Source organism: Atractosteus spatula (genome assembly GCF_055471065.1).
Source record: "Atractosteus spatula isolate fAtrSpa1 chromosome 10 unlocalized genomic scaffold, fAtrSpa1.hap1 SUPER_10_unloc_1, whole genome shotgun sequence".
Taxonomy (NCBI): domain Eukaryota; kingdom Metazoa; phylum Chordata; class Actinopteri; order Semionotiformes; family Lepisosteidae; genus Atractosteus; species Atractosteus spatula.
In genome coordinates this window covers 6,245,066-6,261,130 of record NW_028296612.1, presented here as the reverse complement: position 1 = coordinate 6,261,130, position 16,065 = coordinate 6,245,066, and the positions used below count along the sequence as shown (strand labels likewise).

At 56.3% G+C, this 16,065-nt stretch overlaps 1 protein-coding gene across 3 annotated transcripts; it reads right to left on the bottom strand.

Annotated features, from left to right (window-relative positions):
- Positions 1-169: 169 nt before the first annotated feature.
- tapbp.1 (TAP binding protein (tapasin), tandem duplicate 1) lies at positions 170-12,007 on the bottom strand. Of its 3 annotated transcripts, none has more exons than XR_016086230.1 (9): positions 10,897-12,007; positions 9,067-9,255; positions 7,818-8,066; positions 7,005-7,361; positions 5,779-6,207; positions 3,718-3,819; positions 2,767-2,795; positions 2,429-2,468; positions 170-1,090 (listed from the first exon to the last, which is right to left on the bottom strand). XR_016086230.1 is itself a non-coding variant. In XM_088908292.1 (9 exons), the coding sequence occupies exons 1-8, from the start codon at positions 10,955-10,957 to the stop codon at positions 2,457-2,459; spliced, it is 1,326 nt and encodes a 441-aa protein (XP_088764418.1). In that variant the 5' UTR covers positions 10,958-12,007; the 3' UTR covers positions 170-1,090; positions 2,429-2,456. The 3 variants fall into 3 exon arrangements, 2 of the variants coding, with proteins under 2 accessions (XP_088764418.1, XP_088764419.1); XM_088908292.1 differs by having other exon boundaries at positions 5,881-6,207; XM_088908293.1 differs by having other exon boundaries at positions 170-612; positions 5,881-6,207.
- Positions 12,008-16,065: the final 4,058 nt, after the last annotated feature.

Genomic DNA, 16,065 nt, shown 5'->3' with positions numbered 1-16,065 from the left:
TCTCCCGTTCCAGAATCGAGCCCGCCGGCCCAAACCAGGCAGGCCGCTTGACGCCTGTGGGCCCCTCAGGCCCGTGTGATTAATCTGGGCTCGGCCGGCGCCAGTACAGCAGGAACAGCCCCTGTGAATAGGACTCCAAACCGCACAGACAGAGGGCGCGGGACTCGGATCAAAGAACAAAACCTTTATTAGACCACTCGCTCGGCAAGCAACACTAAAATCCCGTGACATTCCGAAGCCAAGGACACAGCAGGAAGGGTTAATTACACTGGGCCTCTGATGAGAGAGAGAGAGCGCGCGCGTCGCCTCAGCCCTGTCCCCCCGACAACCGGCCGCCGGGAATTACGGTCCCCCCCTTGTGACGCACGGTCTCGATCGGAGGGGACAGCTGCAGGCCGGAGATCACCACCGACTCAGGCCGGAGCCGAGCCGAGCTGAGCTGAGCTGAGCTGAGCTGAGCTGAGCTGGGGCGCGCCGGCGGACCTGCCCACGACCGCCAGAGCAGGAGGGATGTTCACAGTCTAGTGCAGCACAGGAGCGGTGCGGGTGAGGGGCGTTTCTCAGCGTGAAACCGTGATCTTGCCTTGATTGTCTAGAGAGCATGTTGAGAGGCTGGAGAGATACAGCGATTGTTTTCATGAACATCCCTGCCTGCTGTCACAGTACAGCTCCCTCCCCCCACGCACACAAGAAATGGAAGAGTCCGTTCTGCGTATACTGTCATACCGAAACAAAACGATTCACTCTCTCACACACTGTACACACTCTCACTCTCTCACACTGTACACACACTCACTCTCTCACACACTGTACACACTCTCACTCTCTCACACTGTACACACACTCACTCTCACACACTGTACACACACTCACTCTCTCACACACTGTACACACTCTCACTCTCTCACACTGTACACACACTCACTCTCTCACACACTGTACACACTCTCACTCTCACACACTGTACACACACTCACTCTCTCTCACACTGTACACACTCTCACTCTCTCACACTGTACACACACTCCAGTCAGTGTGAGACACACTCTCCCGGAGAGTGAGACGAGCCTGGCGTTCTCCTCTGGAAGGTCTGGAAGGAGAGAGACCGAGAGAGACGGGGCAGGTGAGGGGACACCGGGCCAGCTGTGTGGTGACGATGACGATGGTGACGACGGCTGTGCTCGTGTGATCAGGTGGTGTGTGAGGAGTGTGTGTGTGTGTGTGTGTGAGGAGTGTGTGTGTGAGTGTGAGGAGTGTGTGTGTGAGGAGTGTGAGTGTGAGGAGTGTGTGTGTTTTAAGGCAGTGTGTGTGTGTGTGAGGAGTGTGTGTGTTTTAAAGCAGTGTGTGTGTGTGTGTAAGGAGTGTGTGTGTTTTAAGGCAGTGTGAGTGTGTGTGTGAGGAGTGTGTGTGTTTTAAAGCAGTGTGTATGTGTGAGGAGTGTGTGTGTTTTAAAGCAGTGTGTGTGTGTGAGGAGTGTGTGTGTGTGAGGAGTGTGTGTGTTTTATGGCAGTGTGAGTGCGAGGAGTGTGTGTGTTTTAAGGCAGTGTGTATGTGTGAGGAGTGTGTGTGTTTTAAGGCAGTGTGAGTGTGTGTGTGAGGAGTGTGTGTGTTTTAAGGCAGTGTGAGTGTGTGTGCGAGGAGTGTGTGTGTTTTAAGGCAGTGTGAGTGTGAGGAGTGTGTGTGTTTTAAGGCAGTGTGAGTGTGTGAGGAGTGTGTGTGTTTTAAAGCAGTGTGTATGTGTGAGGAGTGTGTGTGTGTGTTTTAAAGCAGTGTGTATGTGTGAGGAGTGTGTGTGTTTTAAGGCAGTGTATGTGTGAGGAGTGTGTGTGTTTTAAGGCAGTGTGAGTGTGTGTGTGAGGAGTGTGTGTGTTTTAAGGCAGTGTGAGTGTGTGTGCGAGGAGTGTGTGTGTTTTAAGGCAGTGTGAGTGTGAGGAGTGTGTGTGTTTTAAAGCAGTGTGTATGTGTGAGGAGTGTGTGTGTTTTAAGGCAGTGTGAGTGTGTGAGGAGTGTGTGTGTTTTAAAGCAGTGTGTATGTGTGAGGAGTGTGTGTGTGTGTTTTAAAGCAGTGTGTATGTGTGAGGAGTGTGTGTGTTTTAAGGCAGTGTGAGTGTGTGAGGAGTGTGTGTGTTTTAAAGCAGTGTGTATGTGTGAGGAGTGTGTGTGTGTGTTTTAAAGCAGTGTGTATGTGTGAGGAGTGTGTGTGTGTGTTTTAAAGCAGTGTGTATGTGTGAGGAGTGTGTGTGTTTTAAGGCAGTGTATGTGTGAGAAGTGTGTGTGTTTTAAGGCAGTGTGAGTGTGTGTGTGAGGAGTGTGTGTGTTTTAAGGCAGTATGAGTGTGAAGAGTGTGTGTGTTGTAAGGCAGTGTGAGTGTGTGTGTGAGGAGTGTGTGTGTTTTAAAGCAGTGTGAGTGTGTGTGTGACTCACTCACCTGGAGAGAGGAGTCTGTCCGCCTGCGATCACTCCTGCTTCTGAGAGAGAGTGAGACAGAGGTGAGGAGACACTGAGGCTTGACAGGAGTGAGAGGGTGAGAGAGGGGGTGAGAGGAGAGAGGAGAGTGAGAGAGAGGGGTGAGAGAGAGGGGGGAGAGGAGAGAGGAGAGTGAGAGAGAGGGGGAGTGAGAGAGAGGGGTGAGAGGAGAGAGGAGAGTGAGAGAGAGGGGTGAGAGGAGAGAGAAGAGTGAGAGAGAGGGGTGAGAGGAGAGTGAGAGAGAGGGGTGAAAGGAGAGGTGAGAGAGGGAGTGAGCGAGCGTGTGAGGGTCAGTCTTACCTTCTCCGGCTCCTCCGGGACACTGGAGTCTGTGGACAGACAGACACACAGTCAGCGCCAGCAGAGACACAGGGCAGCCCTGAGGCTCACCACTGCCCAGACACCTCTGACATCACACACACACTGGGACAGTATTAATGATGTCACACACACTCATACTGGGACAGTGTTAATGAGGTCACACACACTGGGACAGTATTAATGATGTCACACACACTCATACTGGGACAGTGTTAATGAGGTCACACACACTGGGACAGTATTAATGATGTCACACACACTCATACTGGGAGAGTGTTAATGATGTCACACACACTAATATTGGGACAGTGTTAATGAGGTCACACACACTGGGACAGTGTTAATGATGTCACACACACTAATACTGGGACAGTGTGAATGAGGTCACACACACTGGGACAGTGTTAATGATGTCACACACACTGGGACAGTGTGAATGAGGTCACACACACTCATACTGGGACAGTGTGAATGAGGTCACACACACACACACTGGGACAGTGTGAATGAGGTCACACACACACTGGGACAGTGTTAATGATGTCACACACACTCATACTGGGACAGTGCGAATGAGGTCACACACACTGGGACAGTGTGAATGAGGTCACACACACACACACACACACTGGGACAGTGCGAATGAGGTCACACACACACACTGGGACAGTGTGAATGAGGTTACACACACACACACTGGGACAGTGTGAATGAGGTCACACACACACTGGGACAGTGTGAATGAGGTTACACACACACACACTGGGACAGTGTGAATGAGGTCACACACACACACACTGGGACAGTGTTAATGATGTCACACACACTCATACTGGGACAGTGTGAATGAGGTCACACACACTGGGACAGTGTGAATGAGGTCACACACACTGGGAATGACAAGGCGATGGACAACGAGCCGATAAAGACCTGTGGTCTTCAGGGTCCAGCTGACGATCTTGATGAGGCCGTACAGCAGCAGGGCCACAGCGACCATGGCCATGGAGTCCTCCACTGTGGGGCCGCCGACGCCTGCGGAGACAGGCAGGGGGCGCTGTGAGGGCCGCTCGCACCCCAGCACTCACTCACTGACTCACACCGACAGGCAGGGGGCGCTGTGAGGGCCGCTCGCACCCCAGCACTCACTCACTGACTCACACCGACAGGCAGGGGGCGCTGTGAGGGCCGCTCGCACCCCAGCACTCACTCACTGACTCACACCGACAGGCAGGGGGCGCTGTGAGGGCCGATCGCACCCCAGCACTCACTCACTGACTCACACTGACAGGCAGGGGGCGCTGTGAGGGCCACTCGCACCCCAGCACTCACTCACTGACTCACACCGACAGGCAGGGAGCGCTGTGAGGACCGCTCGCACCCCAGCACTCACTCACTGACTCACACCGACAGGCAGGGGGCGCTGTGAGGGCCGCTCGCACCCCAGCACTCACTCACTGACTCACACCGACAGGCAGGGGGCGCTGTGAGGGCCGCTCGCACCCCAGCACTCACTCACTGACTCACACCGACAGGCAGGGGGCGCTGTGAGGGCCGCTCGCACCCCAGCACTCACTCACTGACTTACTGACTCACACCGACAGGCAGGGGGCGCTGTGAGGGCCGCTCGCACCCCAGCACTCACTCACTGACTCACTGACTCACACCGACAGGCAGGGGGCGCTGTGAGGGCCGCTTGCACCCCACCACTCACTCACTGACTCACACTGACAGGCAGGGGGCGCTGTGAGGGCTGCTCGCACCCCAACACTCACTCACTGACTCACACCGACAGGCAGGGGGCGCTGTGAGGGCCGCTCGCACCCCAGCACTCACTCACTGACTCACTGACTCACACTGACAGGCAGGGGGCGCTGTGAGGGCCGCTCGCACCCCAGCACTCACTCACTGACTCACACCGACAGGCAGGGGGCGCTGTGAGGGCCGCTCGCACCCCAGCACTCACTCACTGACTCACACCGACAGGCAGGGGGCGCTGTGAGGGCCGCTCGCACCCCAGCACTCACTCACTGACTTACTGACTCACACCGACAGGCAGGGGTCGCTGTGAGGGCCGCTCGCACCCCAGCACTCACTCACTGACTCACTGACTCACACCGACAGGCAGGGGGCGCTGTGAGGGCCGCTCGCACCCCAGCACTCACTCACTGACTCACACTGACAGGCAGGGGGCGCTGTGAGGGCTGCTCGCACCCCAACACTCACTCACTGACTCACACCGACAGGCAGGGGGCGCTGTGAGGGCCGCTCGCACCCCAGCACTCACTCACTGACTCACACCGACAGGCAGGGGGCGCTGTGAGGGCCGCTCGCACCCCAGCACTCACTCACTGACTCACTGACTCACACCGACAGGCAGGGGGCGCTGTGAGGGCCGCTCGCACCCCAGCACTCACTCACTGACTCACACCGACAGGCAGGGGGCGCTGTGAGGGCCGCTCGCACCCCAGCACTCACTCACTGACTCACTGACTCACACCGACAGGCAGGGGGCGCTGTGAGGGCCGCTCGCACCCCAGCACTCACTCACTGACTCACTGACTCACACCGACAGGCAGGGGGCGCTGTGAGGGTGTGACTTGCTCACAGAGTGGGCAGTTAACCACAGCAGGAACAAGGACATTCAGGGTCGCACTGGCTCGTTAAGGAGGTGTTAATCGGTACCTGCGATGTTCAGGGGCACACTGGCTCGTTAAGGAAGGGTGTTAATCAGTACCTGCGACGTTCAGGGTCGCACTGGCTCGTTAAGGAGGGTGTTAATCAGTACCTGCGATGTTCAGGGTCGCACTGACTCGTTAAGGAGGGTGTTAATCAGTACCTGCGATGTTCAGGGGGCACACTGGCTCATTAAGGAGGGTGTTAATCGGTACCTGCGACGTTCAGGGGCACACTGGCTCGTTAAGGAAGGGTGTTAATTGGTACCTGCGATGTTCAGGGTCATGCTGGCTCGTTAAGGAGGGTGTTAATTGGTACCTGCGATGTTCAGGGTCACGCTGGCTCGTTAAGGAGGCTGTTAATTGGGACCTGCGATGTTCAGGGTCACGCTGGCTCATTAAGGAGGGTGTTAATCGGTACCTGCGATGTTCAGGGTCACGCTGGCCCGGCGTGTGCCCCCCTCATGTTTGGCCACGCACACCAGCTGCCCGCCGTGCTCCAGGCCGAGTCTGCCCAGGTCGAGCTCCAGCCGGCTGGTCTGGGTGAAGGTGCCGGCCCGGCCCTGCCTGTGCCCCGACACCGTGGCCCCCGACAGCGCCAGCGCCTCTCTGGCGCCCCCCGCGGGCCGGAACTCCCACTGCAGCTCCAGCGACAGAGGGAAGAAGCCGCTGGCCTCACACTGGACCGGCGCCAAGTGGCCCGGGAGAGCCCAGAGAGGAGAGGGGGAGAGGAGCAGGGCGGGGGGCTCTGAGGGAGAGAGAGAGAGACGGGCAGGGGTGAGACAGGCTGTCTGAGAGACAGGGAGAGAGACAGAGAGACAGGGAGACAGACAGACACACAGAGAGAGAGACAAACAGGGAGACAGACAGACACACACACAAAGACACACAGTCAGACAGACACACACACACACAGTCAGTCAGTCAGACACACACACACAGACACACACAGACACACACACAGTCAGTCAGACACACAGACAGACACACACACAGTCAGTCAGACAGACACACACACACAGTCAGTCAGTCAGACACACACACAGACACACACACAGACACAACACACACACAGACACACACACAGTCAGACAGACACACACACACACAAACACAGACACACACACACAGTCAGTCAGACACACAGACAGACACACAGTCAGACAGACAGACACACAGTCAGTCAGACACACACACTCTCACACACACACAGACACACACACACAGTCAGACAGACACACACACAGTCAGTCAGACACACACACTCTCACACACACACAGACACACACACACAGTCAGACAGACACACAGACACACACACAGTCAGTCAGACAGACACACACACACAGTCAGTCAGACAGACACACACACACAGTCAGTCAGACACACACACACACACAGACACACACACAGTCAGTCAGACACACACACACACACACAGACACAGACACACATACAGTCAGTCAGACAGACAGACAGACACACACACAGTCAGTCAGACAGACAGACAGACACACACAGTCAGACAGTCAGACCGGCTCGTACCCAGGACCTCCAGCTCCATGGCCACCTGGGCCAGCAGGTAGGGCAGGTAGACGGTGCAGATGTAGGTGCCGGCGTGCCGGACCTCGGCGCCGCCCAGACGCAGGGACACGTTGCCGGTCCGGTGGGCCTCGGCCGCGTCCAGCTCGGCGCCGCGCTCCGCCTCCTCCAGCCGGTCGCCCCGCCCGTCGTACGCCAGCACCAGCCGGCCCTCGCCGCGGAACTGGTACCGCCACTCCACCGCGAAGCCCGCGCCCCACAGCGGCGAGCCGGGCCGCGCCCAGAACCCGCAGTCCAGCAGCGCCGGCGCGCCCAGCCGGGTCCGCACCACCGGGCTGCGGCTGTACACGCTGAGCACCACTGGGGGGGGAGAGAGGGCACTGAGCACCGAGAGGGGCGGGGGCAGGGAACAAGCTGACACCCCGGCTCCTCTCCAGACACAGTTAGGACAGGAGGCTCTACTGTACACAGAGGGGGGCGGGGGTGGGGAACAAGCTGCCCAGCCCTGTGGTTGAAGACGATACCCTGGCTTCTCTCCAGACACAGCTGGGAGAGCTCCTCCAGTCAGGACAGGAGGCTCTACTGTACACAGAGGGGGGTGGGGGTGGGGAACAGGCTGGATGAGCTCCTTCAGTCAGGACAGGAGCCTCTACTGTACACTGAGGGGGGCGGGGATGGGGAACAAGCTGGGTGAGCTCCTCCAGCCAGGACAGGAGGCAGTCCTGTACACAGAGAGTAGTGGGGGTGGGGAACAGGCCGCCCCGCTGTGCTGCGGAAGCCGGGGGCAGAGCAGGGGCTCACGGCGGCGGCTCTCACCGGAGGCCTGGTCGCTGGCGGAGGGGGCCCGCAGCAGGCTGGACAGCACCAGCTGGCCCTGGAGGCCCCGCAGGGCGGCGGACAGCCAGTCGGCCCGCAGGTGGGCGGGGCTGGAGCCCGCGGCCGTCAGGGGGGCCGCCCAGCGCACCAGGGCGGGCTGGGGCAGGAACGGGCTGACCTCACACTGCGGCTTCTCCACAGCGCCCTCCGCAGCCCGCAGAGAGGGGCTGCACAGAGAGGCGCTGGCGTCTGGAGACAGGAGAGAGGAGAGAGAGGAGAGAGAGGGGATAGAGGGGGGAGAGGGGAGAGAGAGGAGAGAGAGACAGGAGAAAGAGGAGAGAGGAGAGACAGGAGAGAGAGGGGAAAGAGAGGAGAGAGAGGGGAGAGAGAGGAGAGAGAGGGGAGAGACGAGAGAGACAGGAGAGAGAGGGGAGAGAGACAGGAGAGAGAGGGGAGAGAGAGGAGAGAGAGAGGGGGGAGAGGGGGGAGAGGGGATAGAGAGAGAGGAGAGAGAGGGAGAGAGGAGAGAGAGACAGGAGAAAGAGGAGAGAGAAGAGACAGGAGAGAGAGGGGAGAAAGAGGAGAGAGAGACAGGAGAAAGAGGAGAGAGACAGAGGAGAGAGAGGAGAGAGAGACAGGAGAGACAGGAGAGAGAGGAGAGAGAGACAGGAGAGAGAGGGGAGAGACAAGAGAGACAGGAGAGAGAGGAGAGAGAGGAGAGAGACAGGAGAGACGAGAGAGACAGGAGAGAGAGGGAAGAGAGAGGGGAGAGAGACAGGAGAGAGAGGAGAGAGACAGAGGAGAGAGAGGAGAGAGAGACAGGAGAGACAGGAGAGAGAGGAGAGAGAGACAGGAGAGAGAGGGGAGAGACAAGAGAGACAGGAGAGAGAGGAGAGAGACAGGAGAGAGAGGAGAGAGAGGGGATAGAGGGGATAGAGGGGGGAGAGGGGAGAAAGGGGAGAGGAGAGAGAGGGAGAGAGAGGAGAGAGGGGAGAGAGGAGAGAGAGACAGGAGAAAGAGGAGAGAGGAGAGACAGGAGAGAGAGGGGAGAGAGAGGAGAGAGAGGGGAGAGAGACAGGAGAGAGGAGACAGGAGACATGTCAGTCAGTCAGGGTTCACCAGCAGACTGGGACAGGGGCTCAGCAGCTGCTATTGATCGGCTGATCCGCAGGTCCAGCTGGGCCCGGTTCTGTCCCTGCAGACCCCTCTCAGCCCTCCCCCTCAGGCCCGGTTCTGCCTCGGTACTGACCTGTGACGTAGTAGATTCTCTTGGGGTCGATGTCAGAGGGGGGGTTCTGCTGTGGTCCGACCGGGTCGGGCTCGGTCCTGACGTACAGCAGAGATTTCTCCTGGGTCATGGCAGCAGGGAACCCCCCACCTCGACCCGCTTTCTCCTGGACATACCAGCACTCCAGAACCGGACATCTGGACCCACACACTGAGGGAGAGAGAGAGGGGTTAATACACACTGAGAGAGAGAGAGAGAGGGGTTAGTACACACTGAGAGAGAGAGAGAGGGGTTAATCCACACTGAGAGGGGTTAATCCACACTGAGAGAGAGAGGGGTTAATCCACACTGAGAGCGGTTAATCCACACTGAGAGAGAGAGGGGTTAATACACACTGAGAGGGGTTAATACACACTGAGAGAGAGAGGGGTTAATACACACTGAGAGGCGTTAATCCACACTGAGAGAGAAAGGGGTTAATACACACTGAGAGAGAAAGGGGTTAATCCACACTGAGAGAGAGAGGGGTTAATACACACTGAGAGGCGTTAATCCACACTGAGAGAGAGAGGGGTTTATACACACTGAGAGAGAGAGGGGTTAATACACACTGAGAGGGGTTAATCCACACTGAGAGAGAGAGGGGTTAATACACACTGAGAGGGGTTAATCCACACTGAGAGAGAGAGGGGTTAATACACACTGAGAGGGGTTTATACACACTGAGAGAGAGAGAGAGGGGTTAATACACACTGAGAGGGGTTAATACACACTGAGAGAGAGAGGGGTTAATACACACTGAGAGGCGTTAATCCACACTGAGAGAGAGAGGGGTTAATCCACACTGAGAGAGAGAGGGGTTAATACACACTGAGAGGCGTTAATCCACACTGAGAGAGAGAGGGGTTAATCCACACTGAGAGAGAGAGGGGTTAATATACACTGAGAGGCGTTAATCCACACTGAGAGAGAGAGGGGGGTTAATACACACTGAGAGAGAGAGAGGGGTTAATACACACTGAGAGGGGTTAATACACACTGAGAGAGAGAGGGGTTAATCCACACTGAGAGAGAGAGGGGTTAATACACACTGAGAGGCGTTAATCCACACTGAGAGAGAGAGGGGTTAATACACACTGAGAGGCGTTAATCCACACTGAGAGAGAGAGAGGGGTTAATACACACTGAGAGAGAGAGGGGGGTTAATACACACTGAGAGAGAGAGGGGTTAATACACACTGAGAGGGGTTTATACACACTGAGAGAGAGAGGGGTTAATACACACTGAGAGGCGTTAATCCACACTGAGAGAGAGAGGGGTGATGTTACTTTCGCTTTTCTGTTGTGCTGAAACACTGCCGGACAGCAGGGTACTTTCCCAGATCTCACACACACGCTACACAGAGCAAAACACCCTCTACACAAGCACACACACGCTACACAAAGCAAAACACACTCTACACAAGCACACACACGCTACACACAGCACAACACCCTCTACACAAGCACACACACGCTACACACAGCACAACACACACTACCCAATCGCGCACAGGACACAGTGCAATCACACTGCACACTTCCTGCAGTCACACTCACGATACAAGACACACACTGTACACAGTCGCTCGCAGGATACAGCACTCGCTACACACTTCCGGGAGTCGCACACGCAGTAAAACGAACACACACACTCGCTACACAATCGCACACCCTCGCTAACGAGCGGCGCGCCGGGCCCGGGAGCTGCCCCCCTGTCTCCTGCCCCTCTGCCCCCCTGTCTCCTGCCCCTCTGCCCCTCTGCCCCCCTGTCTCTCTGCCCCGGACGGGCGGGGTGACTCTCCAGCTCACCGGCGGCCAGGCCCCACAGCGCGAGCAGGGTCAGCCTGTAGATCGTGGCGGGGTCCGACATGGCCGGCGCGTCGCGAGCGGTTTCGGGGTGCGCTGCTCCGAGGAGAGAGATGGGGCTCCGTGCGTCTCTGCTCGCGGGCGTCCCCGTCGATACTGATCCGGGTCGCCTGCTCCGGCGCTGCGCGGGAGACTGGTTTCGCTTTCGGTTTGTCTGAGAACCTGTGTGTCTCTCAGAGAGAGAGAGAGCGGGGTAAAACCACAGTACAGCCCAGTGAGAGCGGGGTAAAAACACAGTACAGCCCAGTGAGAGCGGGGTAAAAACACAGTACAGCCCAGTGAGAGCAGGGTAAAAACACAGTACAGCCCACTGAGAGCGGGGTAAAAACACAGTACAGCCCAGTGAGAGCAGGGTAAAAACACAGCACAGCCCAGTGAGAGCAGGGTAAAAACACAGTACAGCCCAGTGAGAGCAGGGTAAAAACACAGTACAGCCCAGTGAGAGCAGGGTAAAAACACAGCACAGCCCAGTGAGAGCAGGGTAAAAACACAGTACAGCCCAGTGAGAGCGGGGTAAAAACACAATACAGCCCAGAGAGTCTAGGGTAAAAACACAGTACAGCCCAGAGAGAGCGGGGTAAAAACACAGTACAGCCCAGAGAGTCTAGGGTAAAAACACAGTACAGCCCAGAGAGTCTAGGGTAAAAACACAGTACAGCCCAGAGAGAGCGGGGTAAAAACACAGTACAGCCCAGTGAGATCAGGGTAAAAACACAGTACAGCGCAGTACAGTGCAGTGAGATCAGGGTAAAAACACAGTACAGCGCAGTACAGCCCAGTGAGATCAGGGTAAAAACACAGTAGAGCCCAGTGAGATCAGGGTAAAAACACAGTCCAGTGCAGTAGAGCCCAGTGAGATCAGGGTAAAAACACAGTACAGCCCAGTGAGATCAGAGTAAAAACACAGTAGAGCCCAGTGAGATGAGGGTAAAAACACAGTACAGCTCAGAGAGATCAGAGTAAAAACACAGTACAGCCCAGTGAGATCAGGGTAAAAATACAGCACCGCGATTCTCCCCCAGACCGCGGCTCTCGGCGCAGGCTGTCCTGACTCACAGTGTCCACAGGAGGGCGCTCCAGCACCGCGGCTCACGGCGCAGGCTGTCCTGACTCACAGTGTCCACAGGAGGGCGCTCCAGCACCGCGGCTCTCGGCGCAGGCTGTCCTGACTCACAGTGTCCACAGGAGGGCGCTCCAGCACCGCGGCTCACGGCGCAGGCTGTCCTGACTCACAGTGTCCACAGGAGGGCGCTCCAGCACCGCGGCTCTCGGCGCAGGCTGTCCTGACTCACAGTGTCCACAGGAGGGCGCTCCAGCACCGCGGCTCACGGCGCAGGCTGTCCTGACTCACAGTGTCCACAGGAGGGCGCTCCAGCACCGCGGCTCTCGGCGCAGGCTGTCCTGACTCACAGTGTCCACAGGAGGGCGCTCCAGCACCGCGGCTCTCGGCGCAGGCTGTCCTGACTCACAGTGTCCACAGGAGGGCGCTCCAGCACCGCGGCTCACGGCGCAGGCTGTCCTGACTCACAGTGTCCACAGGAGGGCGCTCCAGCACCGCGGCTCTCGGCGCAGGCTGTCCTGACTCACAGTGTCCACAGGAGGGCGCTCCAGCACCGCGGCTCTCGGCGCAGGCTGTCCTGACTCACAGTGTCCACAGGAGGGCGCTCCAGCACCGCGGCTCACGGCGCAGGCTGTCCTGACTCACAGTGTCCACAGGAGGGCGCTCCAGCACCGCCTGGCCGCAGAGAGGCTGCAGTTCTAGCGGATGGACAGCAGAGGGCAGCCTGAGTCCCCATAGTAACAGAAACCACCTGATTTCCCGGAGTCGGTCCAGAGGAGGGAGCGCGTCTGTTGAGAGAGCCGGTTACAGGAGGACAGGACGGCAGAGACATGTCCCCTTGATCCGAAAGCCTGCAGAGTCTCAGACTGCTGTGTCACGGTAAAAACACAGTACAGCGCAGTAGAGCCCAGTGAGATCAGAAAAAACACAGTACAGCCCAGTGAGATCAGGGTAAAAACACAGTACAGCGCAGTACAGTGCAGTGAGATCAGGGTAAAAACACAGTACAGCCCAGTGAGATCGGGGTAAAAACACAGTACAGCGCAGTACAGTGCAGTGAGATCAGGGTAAAAACACAGTACAGCCCAGTGAGATCAGGGTAAAGACACAGTACAGCGCAGTACAGCCCAGTGAGATCAGGGTAAAAACACAGTAGAGCCCAGTGAGATCAGGGTAAAAACACAGTCCAGTGCAGTAGAGCCCAGTGAGATCAGGGTAAAAACACAGTACAGCCCAGTGAGATCAGAGTAAAAACACAGTAGAGCCCAGTGAGATGAGGGTAAAAACACAGTACAGCTCAGAGAAATCAGAGTAAAAACACAGTACAGCCCAGTGAGAGCAGGGTAAAAACACAGTACAGTGCAATACAGCCCAGTGAGATCAGGGTAAAAATACAGCACCGCGATTCTCCCCCAGACCGCGGCTCCCGGCGCAGGCTGTCCTGACTCACAGTGTCCACAGGAGGGCGCTCCAGCACCGCGGCTCTCGGCGCAGGCTGTCCTGACTCACAGTGTCCACAGGAGGGCGCTCCAGCACCGCGCCTCTCGGCGCAGGCTGTCCTGACTCACAGTGTCCACAGGAGGGCGCTCCAGCACCGCCTGGCCGCAGAGAGGCTGCAGTTCCAGCGGATGGACAGCAGAGGGCAGCCTGAGTCCCCATAGTAACAGAAACCACCTGATTTCCCGGAGTCGGTCCAGAGGAGGGAGCGCGTCTGTCGAGAGAGCCGGTTACAGGAGGACAGGACGGCAGAGACATGTCCCCTTGATCCGAAAGCCTGCAGAGTCTCAGACTGCTGTGTCACGGTAAAAACACAGTACAGCGCAGTACAGCCCAGTGAGATCAGGGTAAAAACACAGTACAGCTCAGAGAGATCAGAGTAAAAACACAGTACAGCCCAGTGAGAGCAGGGTAAAAACACAGTACAGTGCAATACAGCCCAGCGAGATCAGGGTAAAAACACAGTACAGCCCAGTGAGATCAGGGTAAAAACACAGTACAGCGCAGTACATCCCAGTGAGATCAGGGTAAAAACACAGTACAGCGCAGTAGAGCCCAGTGAGATCAGGGTAAAAACACAGTACAGCCCAGTGAGATCAGGGTAAAAACACAGTACAGCGCAGTACAGCCCAGTGAGATCAGGGTAAAAACACAGTACAGCGCAGTAAAGCCCAGTGAGAGAGGGGTAAAAACACAGTACAGTGCAGTAGAGCCCAGTGAGAGCAGGGTAAAAACACAGTACAGCCCAGTGAGATCAGAGTAAAAACACAGTACAGTGCAGTACAGCCCAGTGAGATCAGAGTAAAAACACAGTATAGCGCAGAACAGCTCAGTGAGATCAGGGTAAAAACACAGTACAGTGCAGTAAAGCCCAGTGAGATCAGGGTAAAAACACAGTACAGTGCAGTAGAGCCCAGTGAGATCAGGGTAAAAACACAGTACAGTGCAGTAGAGCCCAGTGAGATCAGGGTAAAAACACAGTACAGTGCAGTAAAGCCCAGTGAGATCAGAGTAAAAACACAGTACAGTGCAGTAGAGCCCAGTGAGATCAGGGTAAAAACACAGTACAGTGCAGTACAGCCCAGTGAGATCAGGGTAAAAACACAGTACAGCACAGTACAGCTCAGTGAGATCAGGGTAAAAACACAGTACAGTGCAGTAGAGCCCAGTGAGATCAGGGTAAAAACACAGTACAGTGCAGTAGAGCCCAGTGAGATCAGGGTAAAAATACAGCACCGCGATTCTCCCCCAGACCGCGGCTCTCGGCGCAGGCTGTCCTGACTCACAGTGTCCACAGGAGGGCGCTCCAGCACCGCGGCTCACGGCGCAGGCTGTCCTGACTCACAGTGTCCACAGGAGGGCGCTCCAGCACCGCGGCTCTCGGCGCAGGCTGTCCTGACTCACAGTGTCCACAGCACCGCTCCAGGACCGCCTGGCCGCAGAGAGGCTGCAGTTCTAGCGGATGGACAGCAGAGGGCAGCCTGAGTCCCCATAGTACCAGAAACCACCTGATTTCCCGGAGTCGGTCCAGAGGAGGGAGCGCGTCTGTCGAGAGAGCCGGTTACAGGAGGACAGGACGGCAGAGACATGTCCCCTTGATCCGAAAGCCTGCAGTGTCGCAGGCTGCTCTGTCGGTGTCAGTGGAGTCTGATTATAATCCCAGTTAACCTTCTTGATGACTGTATGTCTTTGAAACTCTGAACAATTCAGAAATCAACCAGGGAACACAGAGATCGCTTTTAGAAGTGGTTTTTAATGATATTTTACTGATGAACAGATAATGGTAAAAAATAACAATAAATAAGCTATTTATACTGTGATTAATTAATTACCTTTTGTGTTCAATGCCTGTATGAACCACTAATTTAATATCTCTTTTAACACAGTCAGTGTGTCTGTATGAACCCCTCTCTCTCTCTCAGTGCAGTGTTCATGTACTGGAGTGTCCAGTCAGTGTGTGTGTATGAACCCCTCTCTCTCTCAGTGCAGTGTTCATGTACTGGAGTGTCCAGTCAGTGTGTCTGTATGAACCCCTCTCTCTCTCAGTGCAGTGTTCATGTACTGGAGTGTCCAGTCAGTGTGTCTGTATGAACCCCTCTCTCTCTCAGTGCAGTGTTCATGTACTGGAGTGTCCAGTCAGTGTGTGTGTATGAACCCCTCTCTCTCTCAGTGCAGTGTTCATGTACTGGAGTGTCCAGTCAGTGTGTGTGTATGAACCCCTCTCTCTCTCAGTGCAGTGTTCATGTACTGGAGTGTCCAGTCAGTGTGTGTGTATGAACCCCTCTCTCTCTCAGTGCAGTGTTCATGTACTGGAGTGTCCAGTCAGTGTGTGTGTATGAACCCCCCTCTCTCTCAGTGCAGTGTTCATGTACTGGAGTGTCCAGTCAGTGTGTGTGTATGAACCCCTCTCTCTCTCAGTGCAGTGTTCATGTACTGGAGTGTCCAGTCAGTGTGTCTGTATGAACCCCTCTCTCTCTCTCAGTGCAGTGTTCATGTACTGGAGTGTCCAGTCAGTGTGTCTGTATGAACCCCTCTCTCTCTCAGTGCAGTGTTCA

Bases quoted from the DNA above. Each gene is read 5' to 3' on its own strand.
- tapbp.1 (XM_088908292.1), bottom strand. From the start codon at position 10,957: ATGTCGGACCCCGCCACGATCTACAGGCTGACCCTGCTCGCGCTGTGG. The intron at 9,256-10,896 runs GTGAGCTGGAGA...TCTCTCCCTCAG, and splicing joins GCTGTGGGGCCTGGCCGCCG to TGTGTGGGTCCAGATGTCCG. The intron at 8,067-9,066 runs GTCAGTACCGAG...TCCTGTCTCCAG, and splicing joins GAGAATCTACTACGTCACAG to ACGCCAGCGCCTCTCTGTGC.